At 43.8% G+C, this 17,672-nt stretch overlaps 1 protein-coding gene across 1 annotated transcript in view; it reads right to left on the bottom strand.

Moving 5' to 3' along the window:
* Window positions 1-17,672, bottom strand: part of USP24 (ubiquitin specific peptidase 24) — a 98,534-nt gene that overhangs the window by 37,734 nt on the left and 43,128 nt on the right. The window contains exons 24-36 of the mRNA XM_066622857.1: window positions 17,386-17,452; window positions 15,850-15,960; window positions 13,825-13,923; window positions 13,583-13,753; window positions 12,610-12,695; window positions 12,396-12,489; window positions 11,251-11,406; window positions 10,127-10,224; window positions 3,285-3,380; window positions 2,930-3,158; window positions 2,056-2,215; window positions 1,658-1,813; window positions 271-341 (exon numbers count right to left, since the gene is read on the bottom strand). Of these exons, the coding sequence (XP_066478954.1) occupies window positions 271-341; window positions 1,658-1,813; window positions 2,056-2,215; window positions 2,930-3,158; window positions 3,285-3,380; window positions 10,127-10,224; window positions 11,251-11,406; window positions 12,396-12,489; window positions 12,610-12,695; window positions 13,583-13,753; window positions 13,825-13,923; window positions 15,850-15,960; window positions 17,386-17,452 (1,594 nt within the window). The remainder of the gene's footprint in view (window positions 1-270; window positions 342-1,657; window positions 1,814-2,055; window positions 2,216-2,929; window positions 3,159-3,284; window positions 3,381-10,126; window positions 10,225-11,250; window positions 11,407-12,395; window positions 12,490-12,609; window positions 12,696-13,582; window positions 13,754-13,824; window positions 13,924-15,849; window positions 15,961-17,385; window positions 17,453-17,672) is intronic.

Genomic DNA, 17,672 nt, shown 5'->3' with positions numbered 1-17,672 from the left:
TTAGCAGTGTATATGTATCAAATGGTAATAAAATGCTTGTAGGCAATACATTTTTAGAAGCCTAGATCCATAAGCAGTGCAGTTCTCTTACAGAAGAAATCAATAATATAAATCGGGGGCAAAAAGAGTTACTTTCAGCAGTAGCAAATGGGTATCATTTTTCCTTGTATCAATAACTTTTCATATTAAGGATATGTTATATAAATAAAACATACTACTGCCCATTGAGAACTTTGTGCAAAGAAGTCTTCTGACATCACAAACACTCACCTCAGCACTCAGTGACCCCAGCAAGATGTCTATGATAAAGTCAGCAACACATGGGAGATTATAGAAAGATCCTAAAAGGCAGATAAATCTGAGTTAAATTGTTTTGTTAGGAAATACAGTGGGCCTCCTGTATTCACAGATTTGGTACCTGGAGATTTCATTATCCATGGGTTCCTGCACCCATAGTTCAGTACCACACAGACTATGGGTCTCCAAACCCCGGCCTGGAGGCAGATGCAGGCTGCAGCCAGCCTCTTGTCCGCTGAAAGCCTCTGGTCCACTTGGCCGAACATGATTGGAACTGTGCTCTGGTTGTATCTGGAGGGTGTTCTAAGGGCCAGAGAGTTTGAATGAATGAGCCCATTCATTCATTTATTCACTCATCTAAGTTCCATCTCTAATTTATATAATTTTTATATTTAAATTTTTTTTCTGGTCCTCAACACCGTGCCAGATATTTGATGCGACCCTCTGGCCAAAATGTTTGGAGACCCCTGACATAGACCCTCTGGAGGCGACAGGAGCTATGCTCACATAATCTCAGGAGGGTGTTCCAAGGGCCAGGAGGCCTTAGAACAGTGGTTCCCAAACTGTGGATCAGGACCCACTTTTGGGTGGGTCACAAAGCTGACAAGGTCAATGTACTGAGCCCTATGGAAACCAAAAAAGGAGATGCATGTGCACATTTATTCATGAATAGGTGACCTTGCCTTAGTCTAGTGCAAAGTGGAATGCAAAGCCACCAGGATGGTCCAGATCCTATGAGCATGGAGCTCAACAATGCTCCAGGGGGTGGTTTCCACCTCCCCACAATGGTAAAAAGAATAAAAACAGATGCATGAGTGGCTGGTAAACTTTTTTTAGTCTCGTAAAGCTAGGTGGATTCCAATAGAGTGTCGTTTTGTAAAGTGGGTTCTGGAACTAAAAAGTTTGGGTAAGATTGCCTTAGAAGGTCACCTCTAGTTTTATGGAAAAAGCAGAAGTGACGTTTTAAGGCTTTTGGAGGGCTGGGGTGGGATTCCGTGGTCCTCCGAAGGCCTTAAACCTTATTTGCGGTTTTTCCTGTAAAACCAGAAGTAACTTTCTAAGTCCTCCCAGAGGACTTAGAAGGCCTTCTGAGTGCCCCCGAAACTTGTGAATTTCATTATTCGAAGGTTTCCTAGAATAGAAGGCCCTGCAGATAATGCAGGAGGCCCTGTATTGCCAATTTAATACTGCATTATTATAAACTGCCGAGAAAGTAGTAGTGTTACAGTGACAAAGAAAATGAGAGCTGGATGACAAGACAACAGGATTGGATGCTTATGGCACAGTGGTGTACTAGCTCATGTGGTGTACTAGCATTAGGAAGCTAAACTAGATAAAGTAGAGCTATTTGTTTACTTACCCAACTGCTGGCTACGAAGTTGCAGGCATGTAACTAAAAGAGACAAGGCCTCTCCAGCAATCAATGCATCTTTGGTGGATACAGAATGCTGTCTCACACAGATCCCAGCATGCAGGGCTGTTGATTCTCCTTCACTTCCAGAACTGCAATTACTTCCTGTAATAAGGTAATAGAACGGATTACAAAAATTTTCTAGATGCTTCTCAAGGCTTAACTTTAGACCTCTCAAGTTAGGAATGAAGAGCTACAAACATACAAACATGAGTGCTCCTTTCTGGAGTGGAAAGGTAGGATATAAATTTCACTAATTAATTTAATTAATTAATATTAACTTTATGATTATCAAAATGCTGAAGATGTAGAACAATTATTTTGACTGAGATAAGCTACTAAAGTACCTGAGCTGCTAAGCCGGTTACGAATCCCAGCAGGAAACAGCATGTTACTTTCTTTTATTGGCTGGCTGCTCCCCACCAGGTCAAGGCGCCCTGCAGCAGCAGCCCATGAGAGCCTCATGAAACAAGCTACTGTGGACGTGAAGTCATTTGCTTCCATTGTCTGAAAGAAAAGGATCTCTTTTCTTAGTTGAAAAATATAAAACAAGGATGCACTTAGTTTGCTCCAAATCCAAGGGTAACTGTAAACATGATACCAACAGGAAGTGATAAGTTAGTATTTTGAAGTTTTATGGCATAGTGCAGGGGTGTCCAAAGTTTTTGGCATGAGGGCCACATCAGCTCTCTGACACTGTGTTGGGGGCCGGGGATAAAAAGAATTAATTTACATTTAAAATTTGAATAAATTTACATAAGTTTACATAAATGAATATATTAAAGACGAACTTATATGAATGAATGAAGGACTTGCCATAGCTCAAGGCCTGTTAAAGGCCTTGCACAAAGCAAAGCTAGCCTTTCCTTTGCTGCCACTACTGCATCACAGATGTGAAACAGCAAGAAGTGGAGGGAGCTCTCATCCCACAGCTCATGTGAGAGGTCAAATAGTCGCCCTCATGCTGCGAGCAGTTGCGTCGGGCCAGTGCTGGCTCCAACAAATCTCTGGAGGGCCAGAGGCTCACTGGAGACTTGGGGCTTCCTGAGGGCCGCATTGAGAGGCCTCGAGGGCCGCATGTGGCCCCAGGGCCGGGGTTTGGGCACCCCTGGCATAGTGACATAAAAGGGTAGATTCTGTGCAAGATATGCATGAGCCTGTCCTTTAGCATATATCACACTACTAAATATGCTATTTAGCTTTCACATTGGCACTACATACCTGTATGGCAACCCTTGCAGCAGGAATGATCTCCTCTACTCTGATGGAGGACCTGTCTGAAACAGAGAGCTGCCGATAGGATGACTTCTCCGGTGTTCCACAAATTGAAATTTGCCTGGTAGTTTGTCGGCTTACATTACGGAATGGCCGTGAAGACAGCGTTTCCACTCCATATTTAGGAATATCTTCGTCTAGAAAGGTTGGCATTGTTTGCCCAACAAGCAAAAATCTAAAGATAAAAGCACTGAGTGACACTTTGAACAGTAAAGATCATTTCATATACTTAGAAAGAATATAATCTCAAAAGCTTGGTTGATTAGTGTAATATACAATTACTGTTAAGTCAACAACATACCTTGCCAGTTGCAGACAGATTGAATAAACTCCCTGTCTTGTTTCATAGTCCACTTCTGATGGGATAGAGTCTCTCTGCATGACATTCACTACCAAACTGGAAAACAAACAGGTTTCAATTCTATCAATTACGTTTTTATAAAAAAGCATACAGAAGTCTACCAAGTGAACTCCCCTTTTAAAGGATTACACAACAGAAGTAAAACAGCCTACCATCTAAATTGAAGACTCATTTTTACCTGAATGGAAAGTTTGTAACTTCTCAAGCAGCACACTTTGAGAAGATTCAGGCGTTAACTATTTTATCACTATGACACAGTCAACTTCACTATCCCCTTGCATTTACCTCAGAGTTACTCCACTGCCAAAGACAGTCTATCTACCCCCATTTAAAGGTACATACAGAATGACAGACCAATAGCATAGTGGTATTTTCGGGCACAATCCCAACCAGGCCTACTCAGAAGTAAGTCCTATTTTCTTCAATGGGGCTTACTCTCAGGAAAGTGTGGTTAGGATTGCAGCCTTAGATGATTAATGAATCCATTTAGAATTTAACAAAAGAATCCATACAGCTTAATGGTCAGTTCCTAGTCTATGCTGAATGGCCAATAACTGGGTAGAATGGCTGTGACATGTTGACATTTCTTAAAGTGGGTCACCTGATGAATTTGGAATACAAGTGATTGCTTTTAGTGAACCATAGGAAGGTCATGTGACTTAAAGGGGCATACACTGGATTTGACCAATGTCAAATGAGCAAAGTATATATGATGTTAACAGATCTCCTTTTAGGATGCACTGGATTTGCATACACTGGATTTGACCAAAGTCAAATGAGCAAAGTATATATGATGTTAACAGATCTCCTTTCGATTATTAGAAACATAGAGAGGGGGGTTTGCGACGGATGTGAGGACTGCATGGTGACTTGCCTGCCTGGTGCGAAGGTTGCGGACATCACTTCTCGTCTAGACAGGCTAGCAGATAGTGCTGGGGGAGAGGTAGTGGCTGTGGTGCATGTCGGCACCAACGACGTGGGCAAGTGTAGCTGGGAGGTCCTGGAGGCCAAATTTAGGCTTTTAGGCAGGAAGCTGAAAGCCAGGACCTCAAAGGTAGCGTTCTCTGAAGTGCTACCTGTTCCACGCGCAGGGCCAGCTAGGCAGGCGGAGATCAGGGGTCTCAATGTGTGGATGAGACGGTGGTGTAGGGAGGAGGGGTTTAGATTCGTTAGGCACTGGGGAACGTTTTGGGACAAGCGGGGCCTGTACAAGAGGGACGGGCTCCATTTGAACCAGAATGGAACAAGACTGCTGGCGCATAACATTAAAAAGGTGGCAGAGCAGCTTTTAAACTGATCCCTGGGGGAAGGCCGACAGGAGCCGAGGGGCTTCCGGTTCAGGACTCCTCATCCCTATGGGATGAGGATGGGGAGGTTAGAGAACAACAAGACAAAGGCAGGGTAGGAGAAGAAATTGGGAAAGGTAGGGTGATGGGATGTGATAGACGGTTTGGCACAATGAGAGGATGCGGGGACAAAGGAGCGAATAGGCACCCCATCCTGGGGCATTCCGTGTATAAATGCTTTTATGCGAATGCCCGAAGTCTACGAGCAAAGGTGGGAGAACTGGAATGTCTGGTGACAAGGGAAAATATTGACATAGTGGGCATAACGGAAACCTGGTGGAATGCGGAGAATCAGTGGGATACCGCAATCCCGGGCTATAAACTCTACAGGAGGGACAGGCAGGGGCGTGTTGGAGGTGGGGTGGCCATTTATGTTAAGGAAGGGATAGAATCCAGCAAAGTAGAGATTGAAGGTGGGTCCGACTCCACCGTAGAATCTCTGTGGGTTAAATTACCAGGCTTGTGCAGCGATGTAATACTGGGGGCGTGCTATCGTCCTCCAGACCAGAAATCGGATGGGGACCTTGAAATGAGGAAACAGATCAGGGAGGTGACAAGGAGGGACAGGGTTGTAATCATGGGGGACTTCAATTATCCTCATATTGACTGGGTCAATTTGTGTTCTGGTCACGGTAAGGAAACCGGATTTCTTGACGTGCTAAATGACTGTGGCTTAGATCAGCTAGTCACGGAGCCCACCAGAGGACAGGTAACTCTGGATTTAATATTGTGTGGTACGCAGGACCTGGTTAGAGATGTAAATGTTACTGAGCCATTGGGGAACAGTGATCATGCTGCGATCCGTTTTGACGTGCACGTTGGGGGAAGAATACCAGGCAAATCTCTAACAAAAACCCTTGACTTCCGACGGGCGGACTTCCCTCAAATGAGGAGGCTGGTTAGAAGGTTGAAAGGGAGGGTAAAAAGAGTCCAATCTCTCCAGAGTGCATGGAGGCTGCTTAAAACAACAGTAATAGAGGCCCAGCAGAGGTGTATACCGCAAAGAAAGAAGGGTTCCACTAAATCCAGGAGGGTGCCCGCATGGCTAACCAGCCAAGTTAGAGAGGCTGTGAAGGGCAAGGAAGCTTCCTTCCGTAAATGGAAGTCTTGCCCTAATGAGGAGAATAAAAAGGAACATAAACTGTGGCAAAAGAAATGTAAGAAGGTGATACTGGAGGCCAAGCGAGACTATGAGGAACGCATGGCCAGCAACATTAAGGGGAATAATAAAAGCTTCTTCAAATATGTTAGAAGCAGGAAACCCGCCAGAGAAGCGGTTGGCCCTCTGGATGGTGAGGGAGGGAAAGGGGAGATAAAAGGAGACTTAGAGATGGCAGAGAAATTAAATGAGTTCTTTGCATCCGTCTTCACGGCAGAAGACCTCGGGCAGATACCGCTGCCCGAACGGCCCCTCCTAACTGAGGAGTTAAGTCAGATAGAGGTTAAAAGAGAAGTTTCAGACCTCATTGATAAATTAAAGATCAATAAGTCACCAGGCCCTGATGGCATCCACCCAAGGGTTATTAAGGAATTGAAGAATGAAGTTGCAGATCTCTTGACTAAGGTATGCAACTTGTCCCTCAAAACGGCCGTGGTGCCAGAAGATTGGAGGATAGCAAATGTGACGCCTATTTTTAAAAAGGGAAAGAGGGGGGACCCGGGAAACTATAGGCTGGTCAGCCTAACATCCATACCGGGTAAGATGGTGGAATGCCTCTTCAAAGATAGGATCTCAAAACACATAGACGAACAGGCCTTGCTGAGGGAGAGTCAGCATGGCTTCTGTAAGGGTAAGTCTTGCCTCACAAACCTTATAGAATTCTTTGAAAAGGTCAACAGGCATGTGGATGCGGGAGAACCCGTGGACATTATATATCTGGACTTTCAGAAGGCGTCTGACACGGTCCCTCACCAAAGGCTACTGAAAAAACTCCACAATCAGGGAATTAGAGGACAGGTCCTCTCGTGGATTGAGAACTGGTTGGAGGCCAGGAAGCAGAGAGTGGGTGTCAATGGGCAATTTTCACAATGGAGAGAGGTGAAAAGCGGTGTGCCCCAAGGATTGTCCTGGGACCGGTGCTTTTCAACCTCTTCATAAATGACCTGGAGACAGGGTTGAGCAGTGAAGTGGCTAAGTTTGCAGACGACACCAAACTTTTCCGAGTGGTAAAGAGCAGAAGTGATTGTCAGGAGCTCCAGAAGGATCTCTCCAGACTGGCAGAATGGGCAGCAAAATGGCTGATGCGCTTCAATGTCAGTAAGTGTAAAGTCATGCACATTGGGGCAAAAAATCAAAACTTTAGATATAGGCTGATGGGTTCTGAGCTGTCTGTGACAGATCAGGAGAGAGATCTTGGGGTGGTGGTGGACAGGTCGATGAAGGTGTCGACCCAATGTGCGGTGGCAGTGAAGAAGGCCAATTCTATGCTTGGGATCATTAGGAAGGGTATTGAGAACAGAACGGCTAGTATTATAATGCCATTGTACAGATCTATGGTGAGGCCACACCTGGAGTATTGTGTCCAGTTCTGGTCGCCTCATCTCAAAAAAGACATAGTGGAAATGGAAAAGGTGCAAAAGAGAGCAACTAAGATGATTACGGGGCTGGGGCACCTTCCTTATGAGGAAAGGCTACGGCGTTTGGGCCTCTTCAGCCTAGAAAAGAGACGCTTGAGGGGGGACATGATTGAGACATACAAAATTATGCAGGGAATGGACAGAGTGGATAGGGAGATGCTCTTTACACTCTCACATAATACCAGAACCAGGGGACATCCACTAAAATTGAATGTTGGGCGGGTTAGGACAGACAAAAGAAAATATTTCTTTACTCAGCGTGCGGTCGGTCTGTGGAACTCCTTGCCACAGGATGTGGTGCTGGCGTCTAGCCTAGACGCCTTTAAAAGGGGATTGGACAAGTTTCTGGAGGAAAAATCCATTATGGGGTACAAGCCATGATGTGTATGCGCAACCTCCTGATTTTAGGAATGGGTTAAGTCAGAATGCCAGATGTAGGGGAGTGCACCAGGATGAGGTCTCTTGTTATCTGGTGTGCTCCCTGGGGCATTTGGTGGGCCGCTGTGAGATACAGGAAGCTGGACTAGATGGGCCTATGGCCTGATCCAGTGGGGCTGTTCTTATGTTCTCCTGCATGTGTGTTTTTCTGTTCAAAATAGTGCTCTCTCTTTCACTGTGTGTGTAAGTAATCCAGATCAGGACTGTGGCATGGGAGGAAAGGGGATTCAAACACCATTCTTTTGCTTTCCTGAAAAGCACCCACTAAAGCAGTGTTTCTTAAACTGTGGGTCACAAGCCAATTTCAGATGAGTCCCCATTCACTTCAATATTTTATTTTTAATATATTAGACATGATGCTACCATGGTACATGACTGCATTTCAGGAAACGTTAGATCTCTGCTTTTAACAAGCTACTATGTATATCCTTTTGATAGTAAATGGGATTTACTCCTGGTTAAGTGTGGGTGGGATTGCAGCCTAGGATTGTGAAAATTCTAAAAAGTGGGTCCCAGCGCTAAATGTATGAGAACCAATGCACTAAATGGTCTATCTGTCCTCAAAGGTGACACAACAGAAAAATTATGGGTGCTATAATTTTATTATTCCCAAGATTACTTCCCACTTGCCTTTTCTATTATTTTCCAAATATAGTTTTCACATTTCAAGAAATTGACAGACATTAAAAAAAATTGTTTTTTTAAAGAACCTTCCTCACTGCTGTCATGACATTAAAAAAAATTGTTTTTTTTTAAAGAACCTTCCTCACTGCTGTCATTCAGATCAGGATCCTCCTGCCCTCCCACAGCTGATCTTTTAAATGGACAAAAAAAATCACATGTAGAGGAGACGATATGTTTGACGTCCCCATCTGGTGTTACCCCACAAGTCAGTTTTCTGAAGCTATACAGTTTTCTGAAGCTATGCAGTTATACTGCAGCAATTTTATAGTGTAAAACTGTTTTGAAAAGGAACTATTATCTAAAACTGTTTAATAAACCTATTTGCTAAAAATAACTTGGCTACTGACACCAGTGTAAAGAAAACAAATGGGTTGCATAATCCATTTATGGCACTTCTGCACCTAGAGATGGATAGGCTTATAAGTGGAGAGAGAAAACAAAAATCTTTTCTTGAAATTTAATCAATGTCATCTATAAACAGATACCAACATCTGATAAAGTGAGAAGTGAGAAAATTTTCTAGTATGTGTAAAAGTGATTTTTATGTTGTCCCCATGGTATCTGGAGAAGTTGCTCAAGTACTAGGTATAATTTACAGTATTTCATTTCAACCGACCTGTGAATACTTAAAGCAGGGGTGCTCAATAGGTGGATCGTGATCTACCAGTAGAACACGAGGCAAAATGAGTAGATCGCAGAGCCCTGTCTCTCCAAACTGTTAATATGTCAGTTTCGTCTAGTGACTAGACGAAACTGACATATTTAGCTGACACTAAACTGACACTTTAGCTGCTCTTCAGGCATGCAGCAACAAAACTGACGAAACTGACTAGACTCTAGTCAGTTTCATCAGTTTCCTGGTGCTGCATGCTGGAAGAGCAGGAGCTAAAGTAGGCGGCAGCGGGAGGGGGAGCTGGGCTGCACTGGACTGAGGCGCTTCCTGGGGCTCTGTAGTGGAAGGGGGGAGGGGCGGGAGTTCGAGATGGAGTCGCTCTGATGACGGTTGCCGCGGGAGGCCCGAAATGACCCTCCCCTTCCCTTCCAGTCAGGTCCAGCCCAACCCAGCCCAGCCATGCCCGGCCCAGCCGCCCCTGTAGGAGCCCAGAGGTAAGTGCTGCGGCCGCTGCCACTCTTGGTCGGGGCTGACAGGTGAGACAACCCCCCTGGCCCCCCCCGCCGCTGCAGGAGGAGGGCCGGTGGGAGCAGTATCTCCCCCGCCTGCCGCCTATACGCACAGCCCCTCTCCATGGAAATGGGGAAGCCCCCCGCCCCTTCCGAGGAGGACCTGCAACGCCTCCCTCTCCCTGCTGGTCTCGGGGCACAGCCACAAAGTGTTTGGGGGGGCGGGGAGTGGGGAGCTCCTCCCCCCCCGTAGTGCAGCAAGGCTGGGCATGTGCCTTTTGGGGGGACCTGTGGCTGCCCCCAGTATGTGGGGTGGGGAGAGAGGAGAGGCCTCCTGTGTGCTTCCTGAAGCATCTGGTGGGCCACTGTGGGGCACAGGAAGCTGGACTTGGTGGGCCTCCTCTGACCTGGACCAGCAGGGGCTCCATACATCAAAGGGGGTGTCTGTCAGACGCTTCCTTCCCCCCCCCGGTAGATCTCCAGGCCTTGCTGGGTTTCAAAGTAGCTCTCAAGCCAAAAAAGTGTGAGCACCCCTGACTTAAAAGCTAGTTTTCATGCAGCCAGAAGAGGCAAAGTGGTTGTTTAGCTGAAGAAATGTTTGTTTAAAAAACTAACCTCAAGCCACCTGCTCTGAGAAAGTTTTCACAAAAAGATTTGGCACAATTTCTGGCCATTTCATCATCTGCTGTCGGCATCAGCTTGGAACTCAGAACCTAAAAAGTATTCAGAGAAGTGGCATAGCTTAAATGAAGTGATCAGTTAAGCTACTTTCACCCAAGAGCACAAGACAAATTACTTATAAACTTCATGGCAGTTCATACTGTAATCATAATGTTGCAATTAAGAATTAGATTACTGCAGCGGTTCTCAAACTTGCAGGGAGTTTGAGGACTGCGGTGGGAGCGGGGAAGGCAGCAATGCAATCCCCAGGATTGCATCACTAAGGGGGCTGCAGGGACAGGCATGCACTTACCAATCCCTGCTGCAGCCTCCCAGGGGTGCAGGGAGCCCTGTGCAACCCTCCACAGGGCTCCCCAACCTTCAGAAAGTGAAAGTGGAGCAATTGCGCTCCACCTCCGGTTAGCAATCACGAACCGGAAGTGAATGCAATCTCTCCGCTTTCACTTTCTAAGACACGGGGAGCCCTGTGGAGAGTCACGCAGGGCTCCCCGCACCCTGGGAGGATGCAGCAGGGACTAGTAAGAGCATGCCAGTCTCTGCAGCCCCCTTAGCTGCAGCCTTCCCCTTGCCCCTACCCCTTAAAGGGGCAGAGTCCAGGGCCCACAGGCTGACACCCCAGTTTGAGAAGCCCTGGCTTATTGTATTATGGCACTTTCCATTATCAGATGACTTCAATGGCTCCTTTCAATAGTCAGTACTTTACCAACATCCCTCACACCATTAAACACATTCACAACACCACAACAAAGACTCCTTTGAGGACCTACAAAGAATTCATAAAGTGAATGTCAAGGTTAGCATCTTCTCTCATTTCAAGACAGAAGTTATGGAAAGTTTAATATCAAAAAATATAAAACCTTTATGAGAAAGAGAGAAGAGAACTTAATTGATATCTCCTGTGATAAAATATAGTTGCTAAAATTCTGTATCTCCTTTGTATAAAATTTAACTGGGACTGTTTCAGATCAACACAAAAGCTACTCTGTAATTGTTAAGACAGTCATGGCAAGAACTAAGTTGATGCATTTTACAGCATATGCAGGAATACAGGCACTTACCTCAAGATTGTAAAGCACTCTAAACGTAGACATTCCTGGAGCAAAAGACCTGAAAAGGCTTTCAAGTATAGAACTAGCGCTAGGTTGGTGCTGATGCTTTGTAGACAGAGATGGGGATTTTGAAGACTGAGAATTTGATTCAGACAGCAATGTTTTCTGAGAAGAACAGAAATATGAATGGTAAGCAGTTTTGATTATGCTTCCAATTGCTCTAAGTACCCCTCCAGAATCCTGATCTTCTTAAATCAAGAAAACCTCAAGGTAAGGCATTTTTTGCTATATGCTATCTAAAACACATTTAACATGCAAATAAAGAGGTTTCAAACCTGTAGGCTTTCAAAGAACCTACTGTATGACAATACTGCTCCTTTTCAAAGCATAAAGTACATATTCTAATAGCATTTCCTCTCTTTAACTTGTATTCTTTCATACTCTGCATCTCATTTTTAGGTGAACTTATGACACAATCCGAAACAGCACATGAGCTGGCTCATGAATATCACAAATGTTCCGTAAGGCAGGTTTTCACTGACTCAGGAGTTGGCTGGGCTAGCAGGGAGGCCCAGGCCTACTCACTGGGGCCAGATCCAGACCCTGCGCCAGCCAAAAGGGATAAGTATGTGCCAGGTGGTGCAGGACATGGGACAAGGTGGCGGGAAAGTGTTCTGGAAGAAGAGCGTTTCTGGGCAGGAGAGGGCGGGAGTATCGGTGGTGGCAGTGCACACCAAATCCTAACAACCACTTCAAAGGGGGGGCAGACTTACATGGGCTGCTCAGATTTGCACTAGTTAAATAGCTGGTGCAGATCCAAGTAACCCCAAAGGGCAGGCTGGGCCTCAACATGGAGTAAGGGTAAAAATATTATTCATTCAGACTACACTGCTGGGATTAGAGACCTATGGCATAAAATGAAGTAGAGTAACAAATCTACAGCATCTTCAGGGTTGCAAGCTTATATGATTATCCCAAAATTGTCCCAACATCTGCGTTCATGTCTAAGTGGTGATAAACACGTTAGCCATACTAACGGCAATTTTTCCTAGAAGGAAAACACCAAGCAAAGCAAATACTTACCAAAATCAACATTAGCATTACCCATGTGATCAGAAATAAAATTAACGTTCACATTTCATGCCAGCCTGTACCTTTCGTCCTAGAGAATCTAGCTGATCAAGAGCTTCCTGAATAGCTGGATCAGTAGGTATCAACAAAAGAAGTCTCCGCACTCTTAACGTTATCCTGAAGAGTACAAAAGAGCCAGTTACTCTCCATTTCTGCTGGAATGAAATTCATTTGTAAATACTTTATAAGCATGTAGCTATTTGGACTCTGCAGTTACAGTATCTCTACAGTGCTTACCTTGGCTCCTCAAGATTAGCGAGCTGGTAAAGCATGTCAAATACATTACACACAAGAGCCATTACTACTCCGGGGAGGGATTTTTCCTGAGGATTAAACACATGCACACAATTAATTCAACCCACCTCTTTTAAGCAATTTGATATGGCTCTTTATTTTAAGTGAGCAACACACATTTAAAACTTGGCCTAGGAATGTCAGCTGCTTAACAACAGGGCAAGACAGAAATTTTAACATGGATTTCTGTTTATCTTCTCCTGCGCATTCACAGCTCTGCAAAATTAATAAGAAATTCTGCCAAAGACTTAGGAGCTTCACATTCCTGCAGAAATGACAGAATTCTCAGTGATGTGACTGGTACTCAGCTGCAGCTCCACCTCTAAAGTCTTAGGATCAAATGTCTGCCCTAAATAGTTTAGTTTTAAAAAAATTCATTTCTGCTTGGAATAATTTCAACAATTCAAATGCATTAATTTTTCAAATAATTGCTAGAGTACTAGAAGGAAAAAGATTAAAAATACAGGCGTGATAGCCTTTCCTATTAATGCTGACAAGCATTTCGATTTGGATTGAGAAACACACCCATTCATATTCATTCAGGTTGAGTTTTTATTTCAGTTTCATGCATTACCCATAGCTAGAGGTCCCATTTTTTGGTAAAAATAAAATAAAAAACAAAACACAGCTTTCTGCACATTACCTTTTGGGAAAAAAATGTGAAAAAAAATAAAAATGCTTAAGAACACCTTGATCCATAGTACACCTCACAGTCTTTCCTTTCAAGAAACCTGGAAGACCCGATTCAAATCAATTGATTTTGTGAATATTTAGATAGTTTGGGAATGTACAACACAGGGAAAACAGAAACCAGTGGAAAGCACTTTTGAATGAAAAAACTAGCTCTGATAGCACCATAACAATTTAGCAAATGAAAGAAATGTGAAAAATTACATTTCAGCTACTCATACTGTACCTGTTCCATTGCATATGATGAGCTGAAGACACTACTGCTGTTGCTGGAGCTAGTAGAGGACTCAGCAGAGCTTGCTGATGGGGTTCCACTTCCTGATGTCTTCACAGTAAGTGCTTGCTCATCAGAGAAGACTAATTGGTGAAGTAGCTTTTGATCTTTATTCACTGTTAACTGAAATATAATATTTTTGAGTCCCAGCAAACATATAAATATGGAAAATAAAATTATTTTAACATACATACCAAACTATCGTTTGCAAATATCTGTATGTTGTCCACAGGAGCATTCAACAGTTTTGCTATCTTCCACCTGACACTCCCTATGGTTTCATTGCTATGAGCCTGTAAAAATGACACAAAGTTAATTTAGTTCATTCATGCTTGCAACTGGAATTCGAACATCAGCTCTTCAGCTCACAGTAAGTCCAATTTGGGCCTTCTCTAAGAATTTGCCAGGGCGCGAACAAATTGGCTTTCGGCCTGGTTCCACTACGTTGGACCATGTCATCACCCTCTCCTTCTTAGCAGAGAAATACTCTATCCATTTTAAGGGTCACTTATATGTGGCATTTATAGACCTAAGAGCCGCATTCGATTCAGTTTGCAGAAACATCTTGTGGGAAAAACTAGCTTCGTGGGACATTCCGCCCCGTCTACTTTTCCTGATCCGCAAACTGCACTCTGCTAACTCTTGCCAGGTCCGTTATAGCAATGGCTCGCTATCCGATAAGATTCCAGTCACTAAAGGAGTTAGACAAGGTTGTATTTTAGCCCCTTTTTTGTTCAATCTTTTTTTAGCTGACCTTCGGGATCATTTGTCAGTAGCTGAGAAGTCCACTCCTTTTTTAAATACAATGCCTGTCCCCATTCTATTATATGCGGACGACGCTGCTCTCCTTTCAGTTACCAGTAAAGGTCTTAGACATCTTCTTGATTTATTTCAATCTTATTGTTTACATAACAATCTATCCATCAATGAAGGAAAAACCAAAATTTTGGTTTTTTCCAAATCCTGGAGGCCCCTAAAATGGGCAATCAATAACCGGCCTATTGAACAAGTAAAAACCTTTAAATATCTAGGTATTTTTTTACATTACCAGCTTAAATGGTCTTTCCATAGGAACTCCGTGATAGCCTCTTCTTCCCATCTAATTGGTGTGATTTCTAAATTCCACCACACAGTAGGTAATCAGTATATTCCAGCTGCGCTTCTCATTTTTAATACTAAAATGTTTAGTCACTTGCTTTATGGGGTTCCAATCTGGATCCAGGCCATGTCTAACAAAATCGATCAGTTGGCTGCCTCTTTTTATAGGCGGATCCTTGGGGTCCCCAACTGTATTAAACTGTCCACTTTGTCTTTTGAGCTTGGTACTCATCTTATTTCTACAAAGGCTTGGAAATCCACCTTTAAATTCTGGTTATGACTTTTTTTAAAGTTTGATTCTGACTCTCTGCTTGCTTATTCTCTTAAAGACCCTTTCCAATCCTCTTGGTCTGCGCACTGTATTTCTAAATTAGCTGCCATCGGTGTCCCTTTAGACTCTCTCTTTAACAGTAATTTTGATCAGGCGTTATCCCTTATTCATGATAGGGATGTTCTTTAACCGGGTATGTTCCCCCAATTACGGAATTTTTCCTTCTTTTGCTAATGGGCATTCCTATTTCCAGCGCCTTGTGAATCCTCTCGAGAGGAGGGCTTTTATGTTAGCCCGGCTCAATATTTTCCCCTCAGCGATGTTGAGTGGCCGCTACTCCCGGGTTCCCTTCAATCAAAGGCGCTGTAACTGGTGTGGTATTGAGCCTGATTCTGTTACCCATCTTCTTTGTGTTTGCCCTGCGCTCAGTAAACTTCACTGTTCTATCTTGGGCCCAGTTCTTTTAAGTTATTCCGGCCCCCCTCACTTTCTTGTTGCGTTCCTTTTACACGACTTTTTGCACGAAATTACGACTCTAGTGGCCGAGTTTCTAGCAAAAGTCCTTACCTTTAACAGTGTTGGGTAGCTGTGAATGGTGTATTTGGGCGAGCATTTTCCTGTGGCCTCGTTTCTATGTTTTATTTATTTTATTTGTTGTTTTGTATCTCTGTCGTTTATTTATGTATGCCGTAATAACTTTTATTATGCCATTAAATGTTGCTGAAATTGAAGTCCAATTTATATAGCATATGCTGATCTCGCTTCATGCCAATCTCGTTTTTCTACTGGGAATGCAGTTACCCAGAAGTATTTTTTTAAGTAAAAATGCAATAAAATTATACAAGCATACCTCTACAGTAAAAGTATCTTTGGTAGACTCATAAGTAATATTAAGCGTTAGGAGATGTCCATGAAAGGAGGCACCATGAGGTAGAATAGTACGAGGAACAGAGTAAAGATCCTACAGAAAGAAAGAAAAAAATTTTAAAGTGTGCAACTGAACTAATTGGAGAAACAATTCAAACTGATAATAGCCTAAACTGTTCAATTAACTCTAAGAATCCACAGCACAATCTTACACACAACTTATGCTGTTATTTGTATTTTAACTATTACAAGGAATAATCATTTATATAGCACATTCTTATCCCCCTGGGGGCTGGGGGATAAGAATAGGCCCTCAGTTTGGCTGTATTTGTCATAAGAGGCGACTAAACAGCCACAGGGTAGATGGGACTCGTCAGCCTGGGAAGGCAGCTTATCTGAGAGAAGGAAAACTCTGATCCCAAACCTCCACTGCCTTGTGGCTACATCCAGTTATGGAAAAGGCTTCAGGAGTCAACCTCGAGGCAAAATCCAGAGCCGGAGTCCCTGAGGCAGTTCATGGCTGAACACAGTCATGTTCTGGCAACTCCTGCGACTCTGCTGGAACCAACTGTATTGGCTTCTGCCTTTCCATTGGACCATTTCAGCGACGTGGAGAGGGGGGATTTGCTGCATGGGTAACAGCCTATCCTCCGTACCTACTTTACCCTGGCTTCGTGCACTGGAGAGGACACTCTGTTCCAGAACTACCATTCAGAGCACAATACCATAGTCTTCCGAGACAGAAGGATGCCAACAGCACATGCAGTTGGATAGTGCTTTACTTTCTAAACAGCCCTGAGCTATAGATTACTGGGGTGGGTAAACTCCGGTCTGGGGTCCATTCACAGCCCTCAGGGTCCCCCAATCCAGCCTGCAGGCAACCCCTAGTCTCCACTGAGCCTATGGTCTTTCAGAGACTGTTGGAACACCAGACACTAGCTGTGGGCTGAGTTAGAGCAAGGCATTTTATAGTCTCCATGTGTTTTCTGCTTTTCCATGGGCATCATTTTAACCCCCCCCCCCAATTGCGTCTTAACAACTTGTGTCTCCATGTGTTTCTGGCTTGGTCTGTATTTTTTCACTGTGCAAGATGTGTGTGGCAAGCAGTTCATAGTTCATATGGTTTTACATGCCTGTATTATAGTTCTCATGTGTATTATAAATAAGCTCAGTAAAATTTATTCATTCATGTAAGTTCCAAGTTCAATTTACATAAATGTATTTATGCAAATTTATTCAAATTTGAAATGTAATTTTTTTCCTAGCCCCCAACATGGTGTCAGAGAGATGATGTGGCCCTCCTGCCAAAATGTTTGCCCATCCCTGGATTACATCATTTCCCTGGGGAGGGGTGAAGCCAAGAAACAGTAACTAGCCTAAGGCTACACAATAAGTTTGTAAGAGGAGTAGAAGTCGAATCTTGACTTCTCAGATCCAAACCCAGTGCTCTAACTAAAGAAATGGAATCTGGCTCTAATGAAAAAGGCATAGCGACTAAGGTGACAAGAGAATATTTTACCTCTATTGTGATGACATAGCGTTCCGCCAACAGTAGTAGCCTCTCAATTATCACAAGTTTTGTTGACCTGAAAATTGCAGGCAAGAGAAGTGGCAGAGAGTAGGTTGAGGTCTCAGCTCAGTTTCTGGAGAACATCTACTAGCCCGACAAAAGCAACCAACATGATCCCAGCATCCCCAACCTGCTGCACAGTTTGAAGTGAATTAGGCGAGTTAGCAGTAACCATTTTTACCAGCTGCACACATCACAGCGAACTATGGTTAAAGAAACCCAGAAACAAGGAGGGA

This window comes from Tiliqua scincoides, chromosome 4 (genome assembly GCF_035046505.1).
Source record: "Tiliqua scincoides isolate rTilSci1 chromosome 4, rTilSci1.hap2, whole genome shotgun sequence".
NCBI classification, from domain to species: domain Eukaryota; kingdom Metazoa; phylum Chordata; class Lepidosauria; order Squamata; family Scincidae; genus Tiliqua; species Tiliqua scincoides.
This window is presented reverse-complemented; position numbering and strand designations above follow the sequence as displayed.